The 23,034-nt window shown below is 37.8% G+C and overlaps 1 protein-coding gene across 5 annotated transcripts in view; it reads right to left on the bottom strand.

Annotated features, from left to right (window-relative positions):
• LOC109411955 (aryl hydrocarbon receptor) overlaps positions 1-23,034 on the bottom strand; it is a 95,184-nt gene that overhangs the window by 9,492 nt on the left and 62,658 nt on the right. For 2 of the 5 annotated variants that reach the window (XM_062858966.1, XM_062858965.1), the window contains exons 5-10: positions 10,298-10,507; positions 10,053-10,240; positions 8,251-8,357; positions 7,992-8,182; positions 6,988-7,194; positions 1,090-1,941 (exon numbers count right to left, since the gene is read on the bottom strand). In XM_062858966.1, coding sequence (XP_062714950.1) covers positions 1,090-1,941; positions 6,988-7,194; positions 7,992-8,182; positions 8,251-8,357; positions 10,053-10,240; positions 10,298-10,507 — 1,755 coding nt within the window. Of the gene's footprint in view, positions 1-884; positions 1,942-6,987; positions 7,195-7,991; positions 8,183-8,250; positions 8,358-10,052; positions 10,241-10,297; positions 10,508-23,034 lie in introns of all 5 variants that reach the window. The other 3 variants (XR_009999035.1, XM_029877171.2, XM_062858967.1) reach the window with 3 other exon arrangements.

Raw genomic sequence — 23,034 nt, 5'->3', positions numbered from 1 at the left:
ACCGCGTTCCAAAAATTGTGTTAATTGGTGCAAATTTTACTGAGTGATTGCGGAAAGTGCCCAATAAATAGAAGCCACTGCCCAAGTGGCTCGGTTCCCTATGCAATGTATAATTCGGGGAACTGGCGTTCGGGAAAACGGCATTTGGGGAACTGATGTTCGGGAAAAAGTTGCCCAATCAGCTGTACCCATAGTTTCTCGAACAGCCTATATTGATTAAATTAATCAACAACATCGAGCACCTAAGTGGTTTAAAGCACATATCTTTTATGCCCTGGCATCAAGTTCAACTCCCTATCAGTTTTCACAGGAAATGATAATAAAAATACACAGACACCGTCTTCAGCCTCAGGCTGTACAGACTGGACGAAACACACGGAGCATGCACCAGTGGATCAAGAGAAGAAACTATTCTTACGAAAAGTTTTATCGCCCGCAGCGGGAATTGAACCCTCTCCCCACATCATGGGGCGATTAGAGGCTTGGTGACCCTAACTGCACGCCTACGAGGCTCCACTAATGATGATAATGATAATGAAGCTGTAGTTCCGGAATAAACAAGTCTAGGACTGACATGTCTTTTCTTATGGCGATGGGTCACGAATTAATTTTATCAGCCACTTGGAATATTGAAAAATGTTCCAATTAATTAAAAGCATCTTGAAATATCTTAATAACAAATCAGAGAGTGGAGCTTAAGATTTGAACAAACAATAAAATAAAATGATGGTTAAAAAACGAACTGCTAAGGGAATGCGAATATTTATATAAATAACATTATCATCACCAGCGAAAAAGGTAATCTTTCAAATGACGTTTGCTTGAGATATTTGTGTAATTTCTTTTATAACTTCAAAATCTGCTATTAATTATTTTTGCCTCACCTTACTCTACAAATCGGAAAAGTGCCATCTAAGCATGGTTGAGTTGCAGCTAATGTAATCACTCATGAATGGTTTAATAATCTTAAGGAATGCTAGGTAGTGTGCGTTGATATTGCTAGTTAAACACTCCGCTGTAATTTAGGTGGCTCTGATGCTGTTTTCAATCGTGCATTGTAATTAAATAATATCCACCCTCAACGATTACCTTTCCTGTTTCATTCCTTTCGAGATTTAAATTGTTTTCTTCATTTGAATTAACAATAATTCGATCATTGGAAGCAGGAGATTGTGAAGACGAACAATTCGTGGTACAACTAGTGGTAGTTGGAGTAGTGTTATTGGAACAACTGTGATCGTTGTTGTAGGTTGAACAATTGTATTTGGGTTTGGATGCTTGTGACGTACCCCACATAAGAACGGTTTGCCGTCGTGGTTCGAAATGCTGCGGTGACAATGCCTCTTCTTTCATGTCGGAGTGTGGCATGTCATTCGTATCGCGACTTTTGGTTGTGTTAGGATTCTTGATAACATTACTGTTGATCACATTATTTGAGGAATTCTGCCTATCATGATCAGAGGTTGGGATCAACGTGTTAGTTAGGTTAACCGACGATGGAACTGGTTTCCCTGAAGATGATACATCTTCGAGGGAAGGAGATTGCTTAGGTTTTTTGTGGATGTCTGGACTTTCGTAATCATTGTCCATGTCACGATTGATAGGATCGTTTTCGGGCATGCATTTTTCAGCGTCGTGCCATCGCTCGTCTTTTGCTATGCCATAACCTTCATAAGGAACAAATCCATTGTTTGCTATATAGGGAGCTGGTGTAGATGCATACTCTGGGAAATATCCTCCGACGCCCTGCAGCCGGTACTGATGAAATATGTTGTCAGACACGGAGTAGAAGTTCGACGAGTGAGCCGGTGGAGTCATGTACATACTCTCGGTCGAAACGTATGGCGATGTGGTATACATGGGATTCAGATTCGAGTAGGCTGCTGCAACGGCCACAGCAGGATCATTTACGTATTCGACCATCTGCACGGGCGAGGTAACCTGAAATAATACAAAATAGAGATTAGGGTAAAAAATTATAATTTGAACTAATTCAAATGGTAATCGTAATTTGTACCATTTTGAAATTTAATAGAAAAATATACTAAAGAATAAAGAATAAAGAATAAAGAATCAACTAGTTGTGCATCAGTGATTCAAATTTCAAAAAGATCGGGCCATTCTTCACGAAGTTATAAAGCTTCTTGAAAAGGGTAAAGTTATTCTATAGCCAACTTTGAGCTGTTATATCTCCGGATTTAATGAACCGATTGAAATGAAATTTTGACCATTTATGACTTATATAATGAACTCTGGAAAACATTTGACTTATCTTGAAATTTTAAACAAGAGACAAAATTATAGCGATTTTAATTTTTCACGACTTTTTAGTAAATTGGTCCATTTTTAATACGCATTCTATAACTTTTTCAATTTATTGGTAGCTATGTTGTTACTTTCCTTCAAAACACATTTATATATATAAGTCAATTAGAGGGAAATTAAATGAACTATAATTTGCATCTTGAATTTTGAAACGATGTTGTTATTTTGTAAAATTTGGTGTTTTATTAGAAAAATAATCTAATCGTTATAATTTTCTTCCATTTCAAAAATATTAAGTTAAATTAATGGTTTTTCATAGCTCATTATATAAGTCATGAATGGTCAAAATTTCATTTCAATTGGTTAATTGAATCCGGAGATATAACAGCTCAAAGTTGGCTATAGGATAATTTTACCATTTTCAAGAATCTTTATAAGTTCGTGGAGAATGGCCCGATCTTCTCTAGTTTTGGACCCCTGCTGCACATCTAGTTGATGAACTTACAGTAAAAATTTGAGAATATTTGATGCACTTTTCGAAAAGTTACAGCTAGTTGAACACTTTTTGAAAAGTGAAAATTTGCCTGTTCCGATCATTTTGTCTATCCCCTGTAGTATACCGCAAAAGGTGATAAACTGCTCTTCATAATATAGAGTAGTTGCACTGCACAATGGGAAAAAATAGTACAAAACGCGAATAAATTCAATATATTTGCTAGGAGTAGATTGATTCGAATGAATTTTTGATACAAACTGCAAAAATCTCTACTGCTTGAATCTCTATGAAAATTTGACACAGCAAAAAAATCGATTTTGTGCTTGACCTATACTGCCCCCACTCGCATAACAGTCCCATTTGACTTTTCATCACTTGTGAGTTAACGTTATGATTAGTCATCATTTTTGATGTATTCCCAAAAACAACAATAAAAATTACGAATTTTTATGTCAATGTGTGAAAAAATACCAAGTTATGAGCGTCCCATATCAAAAGTACCCGCATAACAGTCCCATCATGGATTTTTGTTTTACGTAACACAAAACGGAACAACTTTATAGTGATTGTAATATTTTTTACAGTTATATATTCATGTGCAAAGCAATCTGTGAAAGTTTCGAAATGATCGAAATATTTTTCAAATTTTGGCGATTTTTCAAAGTTTTATATGGAAACAAGTTTTCAAGATTCAAATGCCGTTTTCTTAATTCCTACTTTTTGCAAATGGGACTGTTATGCGAGCGGGGGTAGTATATAACCCCTTAATTTTTTGATCATGGGTAGATACTGCACGCTATGTCCAGAGGAAAGTATTATGAAAATCGAATGTACCCCAAATGTTATTCCCTAGGATCGTAGGTTTGGACCTCTAGTTTTAGAATCTGTGTGGTTTAAAATATTTCATCTTGGGTTTTTTGATCTTTTTATTTTTTCCCTATTTTCCCATACAAATGTCGGAAAAGGCAATTTTAAGGCCAATTTCATCCCATATAAATATGTAAGGGAACAAAAAAAACAAGATGGATTATCTTGTACCGACTTTTTGAACCCTCTAAGCAGAATACCCTCTTCGAATGAGTTAAAAGGTACGAAACTGATTACACTCATTCGAAGATGGATTATTTTAAATCGCACATATTCTGAATCTAAAGGTCCAAAAATACGGTTCTAGCGAACAAACATTGAGGTACATCCACGTTATATAATACTTTCCTTTGGACATAGCGTAGTAGTTCAAAGAAGCAGACAATCAACTAAAAAGTAGTTTACCAGAAACGTTCCAAATTTGTTTCTAAATAACAAATCAAGCCCAAAATTGAAAGTATTCAAGTAATCTACCTCTAAGTAATCAGAGCCCTGAGATATACCAGTTTCAATTTCGTTAGTGTTACGTCTGCTTGTTGGTGATTCCTGTGATGTCAAAAACAGATTTCCATCCCATATATTCCAAGATCCTGATTATTCATAGAGTTGGTGTTCTTGGGGAACGTCCATAAATCACCTCCCTCCGTCCTACAAGAGTCTATGTAGTTTATGAATGGGTCCTAATGATACGCAATGTATGAATGATACCATAAAAAATTGCCCATACACAACGAGAAAGAAATCGTTTTGAATATATTGTTTTATCTGTATGGCCGAGATTTTTACCCCTACGCTAGTTCATCTCGGGTTTTGAATATAGAACTACGTTTGTATACTGTAGAAGCCGTCCAAGCCAGAAAGATTTAGTCTTTTTCGCAAAACTTTTTTTCGTGACGTGATATCACAAACTTCATCCTGATGAGACTCGAGCTTCAGTGAACCGATTGCCTTTCTTTTAGTCTTATTTGAAAGATATGGTGGAGTACAAAAACTATACGATATTGTTTAATTGGAACTTGTTCTGTATTTGAATAAATTTAAAAAAAAGTTGAATTTTCTTATACCTTATACCGTGAGGTGCCCATATTTTGTGCACTTAAGAATTCTCAAAGTTTGATAAACGACTGAAATTTTACCATAAAGTATATAAGATTAATTTCTTCATTAATATTTAGTGCTGGCACTGTAGCTCCCAAGAAAAATATAAATGAGGCAACTTCACATTATACAAGATAGTTACAGCATTAGTTTTGATTTGTTTGAAAGTGCAAAATTTCGTGCACGGGTTCCAAATGTCGTTCTAAATAGGTCCAAATTTCGCTCACTCTAGAAGACGTAGAATTCGCCTAAATGTGTTAAATTTCAAAACTTAGCATACTCGTACAATACCAATGAAACCATTAACGTGTAGATAAAAACGTGTTTACAATAAGATTTCTAAAAATCCTTCTGTAGTTTTAAGGGTTATTATTTTTGACGTTTGTTTTACTCTTCAATTAACATCTTAATTGAACAATGTATTGTTTGCTATTTAAATCAAATGTTCTTTATCTTAACTAATGGTCATTGATGTGAATCAATTCATTTTTGTAATTGTAGCTTTTTACCTTTCTATTATGTGCCATTCATAGGCACATTCCTCGGGTGGTTATTTCTAGTAAAGTGTCGTCTTTCAAATTTGTGTTCTGGCAATAAGGATTACGGCAATAATTTGCATGAATGAAACTAGCGGCTGTAAGCTACTACTCCTAATGGTTGGATAAATAAAATCATCCCGAGCTTACTTAGAACTCCCACATTTATAAATTTGTTTATATTTTTTCACTTTTTACGTAGTTTATTATCAGTCCTCCCTAGTAAATTTTAAACCAATTAAAATAGTTATTAGAACTATTATTAATAACCGAATCATGCGATGGTTACAAATACACATGAACCTCTAAAACAAAGTTATTATGAAATCAAATTTTTCATTTTTTTGTGAATTATATTAAGATCAAATGCAGTTTTGAGGTTATAGCTAATTTTGGATGATTCCGCTGTTAATTAGATAATAATGCTCTCAGATGTCAGAAGTTAACGAAGTTTGGGCGCGCACGAAATTAAGGCACCCACGGTACCTATACTTCGACGTCGACCAGCCATCAGAGTTGAAAAGTATTACAATGAAAATTCTCTGCATGCAAAAAAAAAAATTACATACATTTTTCTGTGAACGATAGAAAACTTTTGAAAAATTCGTGCGTTGGTGCTAAAATACACAGCTTTGATGAAAGGTGTGCCTAAATGCCTTAAAATCATGATTTTATTGTTAATCTTAATCGTCGTTCAATAAATATTTATCGTAACATCGATACCTATCATATTGAATACACTTTTGGAAAACAACAGTAATGCAGAATGTTACATAAATGTGAAATATGCCAAAACTCAACTTTGAAAAATGAATGGTACAGGACCTGTATGTGTCACATAACTTTTGATCAAGTCAATCAAATTTCTTATGTAGAATATTCTAATCTCAAGTGTGGGCGTTCATATATCATTAACCCCTTCCCGCCTACGACTTCTTTCAAAGTTTTGAATGCTAATAAACCCGAGCAGAAGAAAATAACAAGTGAATAACATATCAAGGTATTTATCTTAAATACTACCATACCTTGATATGCCCTTCATTAGGAGGCAAAATAACAAAAACGAATACCAAAATTTAGTATAAATAACACCTAGAAAATAACAAGTTTTATTATTTCAATAATAAATGCATACCTAAAATTTCAAGTGCTGTATTTGTTATCCCAAAATTATTGAATAACAAACTAATAACATTTCTTGTTATTAAATGTTTTATTTGTCCGACGACTCCATGATGTAATAGCAAATCTTGTTCTTCGGTTATTTTCACTGCTAAACCAACAAATACCACATCAATACCAGACTCTGCTCAAATACCTCCAACAGTTATTGTGATGTTCTCATAACATTTCGTAGAATAACACAGCAATAACAATTTTAGGTATTAGAGCACATCTTGGTCTTCGCATGATATTCGTTAGGTATGCCCTTCTGCTCGGGAAGGCTTTTAATAAAAAAAAGTCCTCGAACAAAAGTTGTTAGATATCACCTCAATTTATAGAAATCGTAAAAAAAAGTTTTTAATTCATTATCAATAGTTACTGATTGTTTATCGATTGTTTCACTATTGAACCAAAAATTAGAGTGTACAATTATTCTAATAAGCGTATAACCTCTTTCCAAACGCTCTTATAAAACACTGAAGTGAACTGGTTTAGCTTTGATTCGCCAAAAAGTGATGGTGCTCTACAGACACCATGAGCGTAAAAGGGTTATTATATTACCTGTCCACCGGGAGATTGCTGCAGCTTCCGTTTGGATCGACATGTGGATAAAAAGTCTCGGAGTTGAGTTTTATATCGGCGATTGTAACGTTGCGTAGAAGAAACGGGCGACGTAGTAGCAGCTGTTGGGGATCCACTAGGGGTCACGATCAGTTGATCTGCGTCAGTAAAGTATGTCGACGTTAATCCAGTGTCTAAATAGCTAACCTAGTTGAAAATAAGGGGGGAAATTGACATGTGTTCAGTATTGATTACTGCATGTACCGCGCTGTGGGTTCATCCGAAAACCGTTTTCATACTGTTTCATTTGGAATTATTGCCATAGCTAGTTTTACCTGATACTGTGAATCTGGAGAAGCCTAATTTGATCAAGTCGGATTTTTAATATATTTTCAATATTCTATTGATGTGTCTATACTTCAGTTACACAATGATTTGATGATGATGTTTTACTGCTTTATTTTTTAGATAAAACCTATACGATCCTATCTAAAAAAAAGTGAAAATCAAGAGCTATGTTTTAGTAACATACATATGACAATAATGTCAAGGTTTATTCTGAAAATCTGCATAGTTTGAGTTAAGAAGTTGATAAAAGAAAATTGAATTGAGAATTTCAAGTAAAATGGGTTTTCGGAGAATATGAATAGACAGTATGAAAACGAATTTCAAGCAAGTCGATTTATTAACTTTCCTCACAGTCAATTTTACTTTAAACCAAGCTTCAAACCGATTTGAATTTTGCGGGAACAATATTCTAAAAGTAGTGCAAATCTTTATTCTATCAAGTGTGACATTAAAACTAAGTCAATCAAAGTAGTTCTTCAAATGATGCAAATCTAAATTTTTACAATTATGATTATTGTTCAGTTTTGTGAATATCGATCTGACAAAACCTTCGTGCTTGTATCAGCTTTTGACTGAAAATTGTCTGTGCGTAAAGTTAAAAGTGTCGATTCGTCGATTCGGAACGCGGTTACGCAACCTTACATCAAAAAACTTACTTTAAAATCCATTGTTCGCTTGCCGAGGAGATCTCTGCCTTCTTCTTCCATCAGCTGTCTGTGAGTACATATGATGAAGTCTGGTTTCGAATTCTTATAAACTAATCTGGAACTTGTTTGCAGCCACTGCCATTCTCCGTTCTTTTTTTGGTATCGATATGCGATCATTCCTGATGCGCCAGTCTTTAGCACTATCAGCGGGAAAATAAGCAGAGTTATTTTTATTATTTTTTCATAGATTTCAACTAATGACACTTACATTCTTGATGTGCACTTGCCACATAAGCCAAGTCATCGAAATGTACTAGATCATATCCGCCCATATTTGCGAGCTCGGAATCTGAGTATCCCAACGTCATTTTACCTCTAAAATTATACAACAGAGTGCAAAAGTTACTACAGAAATTTACACTTGTTCGTTTTGTTAGTATCTATAATCAGTGGGATTTCCTATGTTCACTAAATTGGTCAAAATATCGCCAACTAAATTTGTGGTATCGTAATCCGGGGTCAAATTGATCACTTTAAAACAACTTTTGCGGATAACATCAGAGACAATTTAAATATTGCCAAAAGCATTTCTGTAAAACCAGTACCTAGTGGATCTTCATGGAACCATGTGATAGATTTTTTTTTCAACAAATTTAAACTTTAAGTTAAATAACTCAAAAATAAAAAAAAAAATGCAAATGCCACTTTGGGGCGAAATTGATCAGTATACATTTAAGCATCGGTTGAAAAGGAAAATATCCTTCTCCGTTTAATTTTGCTCTTCTAAAACCGAATAACGCATTTAAAAACTTACAACTATTGAATTTAATACTATAAATTTTAAATTAAATTTTGATATTTCCCTTTAAACGCCCAAAGGTAGGCAATTTCATTTGTAACAAGTGATTTCTATCACAATAAATGATCATTTCATCATAAAATGAACTATTTTCATCTATTTCATGTTCTGATTAGCTACATAACTTCGCAATCAAGGCTCCACAAAAATGTTAAAACAGAGAATTTACGGGAAGTCCTATTAGCAATCGATTGTTTAGTAGCAATGATTTCAGCTAAATGAGAAATACATTGCAAATTCCTTAAAAAATAAAGCAAAACTAACTTTTTTCTAAAAAAAAATTAAAGTCTACATTCATCTCTAGACATCTACGAACCAGATGACGTAAAAACTTTAAGATCATTACGACGCTTAAGACTTCCTAGTATGGAATTACAATGTAGTACCCGAATGATCAATTTCACCCCGCTGGTCAATTTGACCCCGGTTTACGGTAACCGCCAACGAATGCTTGTGGTACCCGGCTTAACAGAGAACAATACAGAAACGGCAGCACGAAGAGAGTGCGTTTGCTTAAGTTCCTGCGCTTCAGCATGGATCGGAACTACATGCGGAGGTTTTATGTCAAATGTGCGTGGCACAAGACTACGTTACGCCAGTGTCCACCAAATGCGTTATCCGGAAAGAAAATTTGACTGCTGATAGCTAGGGGGAAGAGCATTGTTAGATTTGTTAAATGGTATCAAATAAAGTTTTCCAAGAAACAGGCGTAATATAGTGGATATCGGTAAAGCAGACCGCCAACACTGATTGAGGTTAACCAGGTTAAGGTCGGCGATTTAGGGCACAGCAATACACGCACTGGCTGCACGCCGGTTTAAGAAGACCTTGGAAATTTCATGTTCGTAGAAAGTGGAGGAACATTGCTAATGCCGATGAAAATGAAACTCTACTACATATATGCAGCTCATCATGTGCTCTTTCATGGTGAAAATAAAACGAAGTTGAGTTGAAGAAGAATCCTTAGATCAAAAGTGTAGCTCGCTTCAAAACCATTGGGACAAATGAATTAAAAAGCAAATGCCTATCAGCAGTCGTTACTATGTATAACTAGGTATGGATTTGGAAAAATCATGATCGTAGAGGAACAGAAATGTATTCTCAGACGGTAGCAGTTTGAGTATTAATAGACGCTGCTAATAAGTTGGTGGATATCAGCTAATGAAGTTGGAAGATTTATATGGATTGTTAGTCATTCAAAATATACTTACTTCTGATCCATGGAAACTAACGTAAAATCTAGCTTATGTTTTGATTTAAACATATTTTCCTTCTGTGGAATTTCTAATAGACTAGGTGGTCCAAATGGTGTACAAAAGGCGAATAAAGCTAAAGGAGGCTCTTCGACCTTGCGATTTTGGCCATGCAATATTTTCACTCGCCCCCGAATGTCTAGCCGCTGAAAAAAAACACGTTCGTAGAGGTAACTTTCACAGGTCAAATATTCAAAACTTACCAAAAAGCCAGATGTGTTATCGAGTAAACACCTGAACCTCACGGTGAAACTGCGTTCCAGTAGTGTGGATTTCTCAGGTACCAGGGCGTCGGTCAGTTGCAGTCCGGATAGGTCCGCCGGTAAAAATGTATTCCACAAAAGCTGTCGCTGGAGCTCCTCGCGATCTTCGGAGTGAACTAGCTCGTAAACTGACTGATGGACGATGTCCGACTGGAAGATATAAAAATGTGGAGTTTCAGAAGCTGAAACTTTTCTGAATGTTCTATCAATTGTTATAATGGAAGACGCACGAAGTTGTCTATAAACTGAGTAAATTCATGTAAAACGCAAAGTAGGGTGTACCAGTACCAGTACAGGGTGCGTGCGATAATTTTGCACTTCAAACAGGAACATTTCATCAAAGGGTTGCAATTCTATATACAAAAAAATGCAGTGGCATACGTGGGACCGCGCATAAGTCGCGAACGAAACGTCCGATTTAGATCATCTTTGTTTTGTTCTGTTAGTTTGCACCCAAGGAAGGTTTATGAGCCGAAAAAAATTAAAAAATAAAAGTTTTTGAAAATCGGGTTTTTAGACATTTTGAACGGGGCTAGGGACTTGAAACGTCAAAAAACGCAGTAGGCAAGACAAAGTTTGCCAGGGAAAGCTAGTAAAAATATATGGTCCACTGCACGAATTTCTGCTGGCCTGCTTACTCTCACACGAAATTTGACGTTTGAGCGGTGCCGACACCGCTCAAACGTCAAATTTCGTGTGAGAGTAAGCAGGCCAGCAGAAATTCGTGCAGTGGACCATTATAAGAATCAAAATAAAATCTACTTTGGCGACTACTTTTGATCGCAGCCAAAGATACGCGCGAGATAGTCGCCTAAGGCAACAGAACTGGTTTTCAAATTTTCCATCATAGTGATCTTTGATATTTCATGAAAAAAGTTCACCACGTGGCCGGGTGATGTGATGACTGCTGCGACTGCACGTGATATTTGCACTGCGATTGAATTTCTTCCATCTTCCAAGACCTGGAAAAGTAGTCGCCATAAATGTGTTTTTCATGCAACGCACAATAAATCCCACATCATCAAATGCGTCAGCACCCCCAGAACGCTCCCCAGAGATGCTGCAGAAGATAGTGGAAATGCTGTTCCCGCGCCACGATACAAGACCATGGGCCCCCGTTCCCTATAGCCAAACCGGCCATAGCGAGGTAGTCTCGGTGACGAACGACGAACTCATTGCAATAGCGAAGTCGCTATTAGCCATCAAGACGGCCATCGAGGCTAAGCCTGACATGTTCAGAATGGCTATGCAGATGTGCCTAGACAGAGGCGAATTTCCGGAGAGGTGGAAAAGGTAAAGATTGGTTCTACTGCCCAAACCCGGGAAGCCACCTGGCGACCCGTCGGCATACAGACCTATCTGCCTGCTGGACACCGCTGGAAAACTGTTGGAACGGATCATTCTGTCGAGGCTGATGGTCTATACCGAGAATCCCGATGACTCTGGTCTCTTGGATAACCAGTTCGGCTTCCGGAAGGGTCGATCGACGGTGGACGCTATTAGGGCTGTAACCAAAACGGCCGAGAAAGCGCTCCAAAAGAAGCGAACAGGAATCCGCTATTGCGCGGTCGTCACGCTGGACGTTAAGAATGCGTTCAACAGCGTCAGCTGGACCGCCATTGAGTGCGCAATACACCACCTAGGAGTCCCGGTTAGCCTATGCCGGATATTGGAGAGCTACTTCCAGAATACACGGTAAAAATTCTGCACGCTCGATGTAAGGGAAAAATCCATTAACTCTTCAACATCCCAATCAACATGATCAGCAATGTTTTTCCTTTGGAATCACAATGCTGTCAGTGTTGATTTCAGAACCAAAACAAACCCACCGGAGAAATTAACTGAAAATCACTTCGATTTGCACTACTGTATAAAGCAGTACGATCCAAAGTGAAAAGCTATTGGTTTGGTAATGACTGTTTTGGACATGAAAGTAAATATAGATGAAAGGTGGTAGAAAGTGTTTCGCTTCGATGCGCACCTCTCTAACAGATGAGATGTAGTGTAGTGGGAAAACAGATGATCGTGAATCTCAAGGTCCTGGTATCGAATCTGGGTGTGGTGAACACTTTTTTTTAATTCTAGTTTTGAAATCAAAATATTGTCAACAACGAATTGAAGTGAATTTCCATTTAAATTGAAGAGGCATTGAATGTTCTTTTTCGAATGTTATTGAATTGATAACGAACTGATTAGACAGTAGTGCGAATTCAAGTGCCAATCAGTTCATATCAGAGTGCAGATTTTTTACCGTGTAGAGTGCTAATCTATGACACCGAGGAAGGCGAGAGGAGCTGCAAAATCACCGCAGGGGTCCATCTTGGGCTCGGTACTATGGAACGCGGCGTATGATGGCGTATTGAGGCTCAAACTTCCACCGGGCGTAAAGCTGGTCGGCTTCGCCGATGATGGTATGCGGCGTGGTATACGGCGAGTCGATAGAGGAAGTGGAACTGAGAGCAACTCACGCAATTGGCATAGTGGAGGATTGGATGAGGTCGAGTCATTTGGCACTCGCGCACCACAAAACGGAGGTGGTGGTGGTAAACAACCGCAAGTCTGAACAGCAGGCAGTGGTCACCACAGGTGGATGCACGATCAACTGAAGCTTAGTCACGCTTAGTCACTGAAGCAATTGGGGGTCATGATCGACGATAAGCTGAAATTCGGAAGCCACGTAGAATATGCCTGCAAAAGGGCAAGCATGGCGATAATGGCATTGTCGAAGATAATGTCAAACAGCTCGGCAATAGTCTCGAGTAAGCGTAAGCTGCTCGCGGCAGTAGCGGTCTCCATACTACGGTATGGCGCCGCTGCATGGTCGAAGGCGCTAGTGGTTAACCGAAACATGAAGCGACTTGAGAGTACCCACAGGCTGATGTGCCTTAGGGTGGTGAGCGCATACCGCACGGTCTCAAAGGACGCGGTATGTGTGCTAGCGGGCATGATGCCCATAGCTTTAGTGGTGGCAGAGGATGAAGAATGCTTCGAGCGACGCGGCATAAGAGGCGCGAGGCGTATCGCCAGAACCTCGTCTATGCTGAAGTGGCAGAGCGAATGGGATTCCTCCAGCAAGGGTAGATGAACATACAGGCTCATACCGAGCGTGTCCAAGTGGACGAGCAGGCCCCATGGCGAGGTGAATTTTCACTTGACTCAATTTCTGTCAGGCCATGGGTGCTTTAGGTGGTATCTGCACAGATTCGGACACGCAGGCTCCCCCGCATGTCCGGAGTGTGCAGACTGCAACGAGACCGCGGAGCAAGTGCTCTTTGAATGTCCACGTTTCGTGGAGCAAAGGTCGAGTATGCAGGAGGTATGCGGTAGAGATATCACGCCTGACAACATTGTTGAAAGGATGTGTATGGGGGCGGACAAGTGGGACTCCGTTACTTCCACGGTTTCTCGAATCGTACTTGAACTACAGAGTAAATGGCGAACCGAACGACAGCTAGTTGAGTTGGCCCCCCTTCCCCATCCAGGAGCTTGAGTTCAACGGGTAGTCTAAGTACTAGCCAGGACCCGAGCCTCCAGGGGAGAGTGAACAACTTAAGGCGGTAGCTGGTGGAACGCTTACTATTAGAGTGTACTCATGTACGGTCCCCCCCTTTTCGAAGTCATCCCTAACGGGCGTACCGCGAAGGTAAGGAAGAGAGAGAATGAGTTTTTAGTGGGTCGATCCCCACATCACCCGAGGAACCACCTCTTGGGTATCTGTTGCAGATTTTCTCATTCTATAAAAAAAACATCATCAAATGCACCATATTTCTAGTGAACTGTGAAAAATATAAAACCATTAATAATCAAAAACGTGGTGGTATGAGATCCTATGTTTTACACTAGCGCGCCCAATAACATTTCGGGTTCTACTGTTTGTTGTGTAAATAAGACGAAATCAGTAAAATGTAATGTGTAAAAGCCCGATAATGATACACGAGACGTAATGATACAGATATGCTTAAAAAATTATAATTTAAATAATTTTGACGTGGTGATTTTAACACATTATCGAATAGCATCAATAAAAACTGGTTGTTTTTTCGATACACTAAGTCTAGGGTACCGTCTTCCCCCGTTCGTTTGACCGCATCTAATCTGAACACTTTTTAATTTGACCCCCTCTAATCTGCACATCGTTCAAATTAAAAATGGCTCAAACTTCAATCTGCTAATGGAACGGGGTGAAACGGAACGCAGAATCAAAACAAAGCATAAAATGAGGCTGCCAGCAGTGAGGTTTTTCGTCGTCCACAGGGTTGCTAGAAGTTCAAACTAAAATGAACCCCGTTGGTTTGCATGAGGTGTCGTTCAAACCAACGGGGGTAGACGGTACAATTTTTTTTAGCAAGCATCGGATCACTTAGCGGTCTTCAACAAAGATGTTCCACATAGAATTCCCTATAATAATACTAAAAGGGTTATTGAACGCTTCCAGTGCCATCTAGTGCAGAAAACTAAAACTATGCCATTTCTGCACATATTTGTACCAGTTTTACCATATAAACTTCAGACTAGTCGAGCGATACCTAAGACCTTATCAATTCAGCTCAAATTTGTGCTGTAGCTTATGGGAGTCTAAAACAGCAAATTGAGGTGGTCAGACTTAGGATATTTTAGTTTTAAATTTTCTCATAAATGTTTGAGCAGCCCTTGTAGAATACCATTGCTCAAATTAGAATTTCCGACTTCTTCCAGTTATTTCTCTGCTATCTTCCATTCCAGCGATGTAGTTTTTTGTAGGTAACAAGCCTATGGAATCCCCCAACTACACTGAAAAAATCAGCTTCATAGCGTTCTTGACTGCTGAGAAAATGCAGATAGTATGCAGCTGCTCCATATATTAATACTCAAGTTGTTCGCATTTTCGTCTTCTAGAAACCTCTTTTTCAAATTTATGGGATATTTTTTGAACGGCACACATAACGATGATATCATTGGAGCTCCTCGTACAAAAAAATATTCTAGTTTTACCTAAAATAACACAATTGTTGACCAAAATATAGAGAACAACACTAAAACGAACTTGCAGCGGTTCTCAGGATCGTTCAAAAAAGGTTATCGATATTAGGACCACTTTTTTCTTCCTAAATCATTGAAATAATCACAATTGTTCGCGAAAAAATCATTTAGTATAGATCTATTGTCGAAGAGTGTGTGATAAGATTTCGTCTGGGTGCCGGTTTCGCGCGCTTTTGCTTCGGTCGTTCGATTTTTCTTTTGCCCTATTCGGAAATGAGCATTTCGTTGTGTCACGTCTTTTGTAGCAACACTGAACGATCACCTGACGTGGGTGATCAGTTGTTTGCTTCTCATATGTAGTGAACAATAGTGCATCAGCTTGCATGTTCGTTCGTGTCATTTGCAGTTAAATATTTGGCGACTAGCTTCCGCGGTTCGATTCGAAATATTAAGTGACCACCTGACGTGGGTGATCGATTGTTTGCTTTCCGAGTGAAGCAAACAATAGCGCGGCAACCAGCATGACACGAAGATCATATTACTTATTAAAGTGAATCCAGACCCAACGATACCTTTCCTACTAACAAACACTCCTTCCTGCAGCCTTTGGTGGAGTCGCAGGGGTAAACGCGGGCCTTCACTTAACAAAGGTTGTTACTAATATTCCTTCCCTCTTCCAACCTGACTGCAAGGACGTGGCCGGCGCCGTTATTGTACCTTTAAAGAGAGTCTCTGAAGCGTGCACAGTGAGAATATTGACCACTCCCAGTCAATTATTCAGTTGATTCATTGTGCAACTGTCATTGGTTCGGGTCAATCACGGAATAGCAACCATAGATGTGTGCAGTCAGTCTAAGCTAAGCTAAGCTAAGTTAAGCTAAGCTAGTATAGATCTATTGTCGAATTATGTTTAAAACGTGTTTTATGATTACGATATGATTTAGTGCAAAAATATCGCACGCACCCTGTAGTGTACCAGTTATAGCTATAGTAGTGGTTCCCTATTTGGACATAGTGGAAATTTAGAAATTTTTCAAACTTTGATCTATTATGGAAGTTGTAGTAGGAAGAATTTGAATGCCATTACTGTAAAATTATCTTAAAAATCTATATAACCAAATTGGGACCCGCTATGCCGATAACTGGTACACTCAGTCTTTATGTTTTTTTACTACATACTTACACGCAGAAACATAAATTGTAAACACACTTTTAAATTCTAGTTCAAATCAACCGATTTTTCAGTTTACTATAGCGACAAACTGATTTCTAGTTTAAACTGAACTGTAATATTGTTTGATAATACATATATTTTCATTTGTCGAAATTTTTGACAGTTTGTCAAAACAAACAGAGATATGGTATTTTCAACATGAAATAACGACTGAACTTTTGCCACTAACAAACCCGGAATGGTCTTGCCAAAGTCTACGCTTTATACAAATTTCATTTTTTTTATATGTACAAAAGTCTAGGAGGGGGTCTGAGTTGGCCAAATTTTGGTCTACGTGGGTAATGAACAGTTCCTAATTTTCATTTCGTTAAACTTAATTTGATTAGTAATCACTCCAAATTTCAGATTTGTAGGGTACCCTTCTTCAACCTATGCCCCTATGTTCATCCTATTCCAAAACAGAGATTGTCCATACTATCCATACTATAAACTATAAATGATTCCAAGGGTTTCTTAAGAAGTTGCTGATTTTAGTAATAGCTCGTTTTGTATAAATGTGTCACTTAAAACCTCATTAAACCGATCCAGCCTACACATCAAAAACTTTCAAAAATGAATTTCATCAGTAGTACAAACGACTACCATCAAACTTTTGTTGAATTTATGTACAAGTGATTGATGATCAATAAAACTTTATGATCTTGTACCGACTTTTCGAACCCTCTAAGCAGAATACCCTCTTCGAATGAGTGTAATCAGTTTCGTACCTTTTAATTCCGCCCTATGTTGCTTATCCTTTGACAGATACGCGTATTTCGACTACCACTTGTAATCTTCCTCAGTGTCAGTTATCCACTGGATCCGTGGATAACTGACACTGAGGAAAATTACAAGTGGTAGTCGAAATACGCGTATCTGTCAAAGGATAAGCAATATAGGGCGGAATTAAAAGGTACGAAACTGATTACACTCATTCGAAAAACTTTATAAATAGTTTAGTATAGTTTGATGAGAATCGGCTTTACTCTACCATCGCGGAACTATTGGGAACGATGCAGAACAGATATTAGAGCATTGCTTCACATTTTACCTAAAGCCTAGACATAATTTTTGATGTAGCCGTAGTCACCACAGTGGGTGCCTTCACATGATGTTAGTGAAATGTATCAATAAATCATCTGTTTGAAAATTCTCAACTCGGTAGATTCCGGGCGCAACATTAACGCAGTAAAATGCATATCCTACAAAGAATCTTCGGTTATCGTCGATAAAGACAAAACCAGCATCGGCTCCCGCATCGCCATCGTTATTGCACGGAACAAATTGACTGTTCAAATTGAATGTTTTCTGCTGCTCTTCTGAGCCGGGTTGGCTACAAATCCATGTTATGGATCGCGTTTTTCGACCATGACGAGCACTCCCTGCCGAGTTTTTATCGTGTATGTGGTGCAAGGAGGGATATTATTTATGCGAGCACGTGATCTTGTTAGTCCTTCTGAATCATGCAGATTTCAGAACAAAATATGTGTTGATAGTGCGTCTACGTATTTATGATAAAACTGTTTCTAAAGATTAAATGAAAAATGCATTAATCCACCTAGAGGAGAACAATACGAAATGGAAGAGGATAAGCGGCGTTACTTCAACTAGCGCGCTGCTCTTGGTCCAAGGAGTCTTGAAGTTTGATTCCACCAAATTCGTCCTGACTCTGAAACGTGGCCTATTCTACAAAAATTCCACACGTTTTTATTAAAAAAGGAGCTTTAGTATGGTCAAGATTGATTCTAAATGAGTTTTTATATAATAGAAGTTAAAGTTTAGAATATTAAACATTGCAGAATCGATTCGAATGTCTGTGTGTTCGTGTGCGTATGTTACGAAAAAAAAAGTCACGCACGTTTCTCAGCCGTCTGTCAACCGATTTGGGTTCTCCTAACACCAAATGAAAGCTACTATATCCTAGTAGAACTCTGTTAAATTTTATTGCTATTGTACATTTGGTTACCGAGATATATTTCGAAAAGTACTTGAGAGTAATACAACTTAACTTTTTGAGAGAGTTTTGACCAAGTGCATCATAATAAATACCTCAGTCGTCTGTCAACCGATTTGGGATCTCTTTGCACCAAATGAAAGCTACAACATCCCACAAGAACCCTATCAAATTTCATAACGATTGGATACTTAATTACTGAGATATTTTTCGAAGCGTACTTGGAAGTTATACAATTAAACTTTTTGAGATTTTTGACAAAGTGTATCGTAATAAATATCTCAGCGATATGTCAACTAATTTGGTTTCACTTAGCATCAAATGAAACACCCTAGTAGAACACTCTGAAATTTTATATCAATTGGACAATTTTTACTGAGATATCTTTCGATGAGTACTTGAGAGAAATACAACTTAACTTTTTGAGAGATGTTTAACCAAGCGTATAATTAATATCTCAGCCGTCTGTCAACCAATTTTAAGACACAAACACCGTCTTCAACCAGATGCTGTACAGAATGCATAAAACATAACACTAGACAACGGTCACACGGAGCATGCACCAGTGCATAATGGTCCATGAACCAGATCTACATTTTTTTTAATTTTTATTTACGTGTATTTTTACTAAGGCTAATTCTACACTAGATTTACAAGAAAATATGCATTCAACGCCTTTGAGCGATTTTTTAGACAAATATGACCTTCTACAAAGTTGTTCCTAATAATAAGGCTTTCTTTCCAATGTACATGAAAGTGCGGGTGGTCCATATTTCAAAGAAAATGGGAACTAAATTTTGCAAGAATATATATACATTCATCGGAAATGTTGTATATCTATCAATTTTGGGCAAGTTTGCTGAAGTCTGAAGAAGTATAAAGCATTAAAATTGACCGAACTAGAGATATTTTTCTGAATTAGCTTAGGGTGGTTCAAGAAAAACCGGTTTTCTGGCATTAACTTTTTCAGTTTCAATTTCTCATCAAAGTCGCCCAGGAAACTCGCAGAGCACTTAAAAGCGCGTCGTTTCGTGCGCGGAGGCGGTCGTTATATCTTTTGGTTGAATAGTTACAGGCGTTTTTCTTTTAAAATCATAGTTTTTTTACAGGTGTTATTACGAGTTGGGGCGAACATTAAAAACAATTTTCGCCAGTATTCAAAAGTAGAAATATTGTTATAAAACGTAACAAAAAGTTAGAGGGGTGTTATTTTTGCAACTCAAGAAAAAAAAATAGTAGAAAAGTGCCTATTTTTTCTCAATATCATGAATATATTTTGAACGGAATGACGTAGCAACATTCTCCGCGCACGAAAATGTGCGTTTTTGGAAGCTCCAAAAGTGGTTCTCAGGCGACTTTGATGGTAAATTTGAAACAAAAAAGATAGAGCGATGAAACGATTTGTTCTAGCGTTTCACCTTATGAAAACTATGGGAAAATACTAATTTGGTCAAAACAGTTTAAACAATTGATCTTTTTTGTTTCAATTTTCTCATCAAAGTCGTCTTAGAACCACTTTTAGAGCTTCCAAAAACGCACATTTTTGTGCGCCGAGATTGTTGCTCCGTCATTCCGTTCAAAAGATATTGATGATGTTCTAGAAAAATACTATTTTTTTCTTGAGTGCAAATGTTCTACAACTGTTTTGTGGGCGACTTTGATGAGACATTGAAACTGAAAAAGTTAATGCCAGAAAACCGGTTTTTCTTGAACCAGCCTAAGCTAATTCAGAAAAGTATCTCTAGCTCGGTCCATTTCAAAGCTATATAAAAAAGTGTCTTCAGCAAACATGCTCAAAATTGATAGATCTACAACTTTGCCGAAAAATGTATACAGATATTCTTGCAAGAAAAAAAGTTTGGCTTCTAATGTCTTCGAAAATATGGACCACCCTAATTTTAATGTACATTGGAAGAGGCCCTTATTATTAGGAACAACTTTATAGAAGACCATACATATTTGTCTAAAAAATCATTTGAAGGCGCTGAATGCATCTTTCCTCGTAAATCTGGGTCCTGAACCATCACTTGAAAACTTACTGGCCAATTCACGAGGAGGTCCAGATTTTCTTACTGTCTATTAACAAATGTTGTTATGGATTTCTTATTTCGTCTACACATCTACATACCTCGGAACCAAATTCGAAACATCATTAGCTTCGAGTCACCTGCGTGCACTTTCTTCTTTCTGGCCAACTAGCACCGCTCGGCGCCAGTTGTTACGTCGGCAGGGTCTAGGAGCTAAGCCTTAAATTTCGACGCCCAGGGAGACAGCCAGCACACCTGGGACCCTACATATCGAACCCATCAACACATGGGCTCGGACCTACGGCTCTACTTCCTATCCGAGGGAAGGCGTGATCAGATATTTTTGTCTCAGAAATACCGACGGCGTCGACTAGGATTGAACCTAGACCGACTGGGGTGAGAGGCAACCACGCTTTCCACTACACCATCAACGCCGCTATCCGCGCGCACTTTTTAGCTTTGGTGTAGTATATAAGTGTTGCGCAAGAAACTATGTAGCATTCTCGAAAACACGCACAGTTCGAATCCCAAAATCATCTGTATAATAAATTGCATGATGAACAGATCATAAGATGTATAATTCCCCAAAAATATGTTCGCTAAGTGAAACGTTAACATGTTGCAGTTATCTAACGTCTACTGTATCTTTGACATCCTACCAAAATTTGAAAACGGTCAGATAAAAAGTTCCAAACCTTTTTTCATGTTGTTTACCCGACAATGTATCGTGTAAGAAAACAAAACTAAGGTTAACAGAGAAGAAAGAAAAGCTAACGATCTAATGAAGGGGAAGTTTGTCAATGTTTACTTGTTTTGTTTAACCACCAACGAACCGACGTGACAGTGGTATTTCAAAAGTGTTCCCCCTAAATTTAACGGTAGACTTGTGAAGCGAGCGAACGCTTCTGTCAAATCAGTGCAGACGCGAACCTTTTCCTATATGAACACACGGGGGTTTGGAGTCAAGCTATCAAATCAACGCGAACCGTTATAGAGGTGGCGGTAGTGTTCGGATATTTTTCATCATGGCGTCGAAGACAACAAATTTGAATTTGTTTGTTCTAACTGTCACGTCAGTTCGTCGGTGGTTTCACACCAGACAAGACATCACAATTGTGCCACAAAACTAACCCAACATCATCTAGAAAATACTGTGCTGTTGCGTGAACAGGTTCTTTGCCACAGCTTCCAGCAGAAAGAATGTTCTTTGAAACGCTACAAAGCGCTGCAACAGTATCAAAACGTACTCTATGAAAACAGCTGTTTTGTTGGTGAGGATTCTTATTCGATTGGCACATCATCCGGGAACTATTCCGGTTTTGGATTAGAGTGTAATAAAAGAACCCCAAAAAATAGAAAAAAATAGCACTGAAGTATTTGATTTCCAGCTATATTTCAGCTTACAGTTAGTATTGATAATAATGTTTACATCCGACAAGCCATGGTGATATCCCAACAGTTCTTTTTATTACACCTTCCAGCTGTATTGATGTCGCATAACGATAGTAGCTTCAAAGCACTGCTGGTTTGGGAAGAATATGGCAGATTATAACTAAATGTTAACAAGTTGTTCTGCTGATTTTTTTTAACAAATATGACGCCGTCCCCAAATTACGAGTCGCTCAAGGGATAGGGGAAAGTACAACCAAGCGTTACGGTCCATGCAAACATTTTAGGAGTTTCATACAAAAAAGCGTAATGGAAGAGAAGGGAGGTTTTAACGATTTTAGCGTTGCGTTCTAAATGAATGCTATAAGTTTTATTTTATGGCTTTTGGTTCGAGTGATTAATATTACAAAAATGATCAAACTATTTCGCGTCAATACAAAAAACCCAACGAAATTATTTTGTTACAAAAAATGTAGTAAAAACTACAATAAATGTGTTACGAAATTTTGTTATAGGCAATTATTTTAATATGCATAATGTAACAAATGCTGTTATATATCTGTTTGAATAAATGCTACAAGTTTTGTTATAGTTTTGTTTTTAAAATAATAACAAATTTTGTTACAATTTTGTTATGGTTATTCACATATACGAATCCTTAAAACAAAATTATATCAAATTGTGTTATTTCTAACAACGGTTGTAATAGTTTTGTTATAATCTTGTTAGGAGCTTCTGGTCGGGATGATTTGCGGTAACATCGATTTATCCTGTTTATGATAGCAAGATTTTTTTTCTGTATTGACGAGATTTTTAGCCCTAGGCTAGTTCATCTCGGGACCCACGCTTTACTTCCCTTCTGTAGGAAGAACCCACATTTTAGTGAGTTTGTTGGGAGTGGGATTCGATCCCAGGTCCTCGGCGTGATAGTCACGGGCTTTAACCATTACACTAGATCCGCTCCACATAACAAGCATAATCTGAAAATCATAACCTATATGACAGACATGTGATACCGTTTTATTCGGGATATCATGTGTCAGTTACAGTAGTTTACACAATAAGGTGCTGAATGAAGATTCGCACATTTATACAACGAGGCTTGTCGACGTTTTTTTAAATAACGCGATTTTTT

Source organism: Aedes albopictus, chromosome 3, assembly GCF_035046485.1.
Source record: "Aedes albopictus strain Foshan chromosome 3, AalbF5, whole genome shotgun sequence".
Classification (NCBI taxonomy): Eukaryota; Metazoa; Arthropoda; class Insecta; order Diptera; family Culicidae; genus Aedes; species Aedes albopictus.
This window is presented reverse-complemented; position numbering and strand designations above follow the sequence as displayed.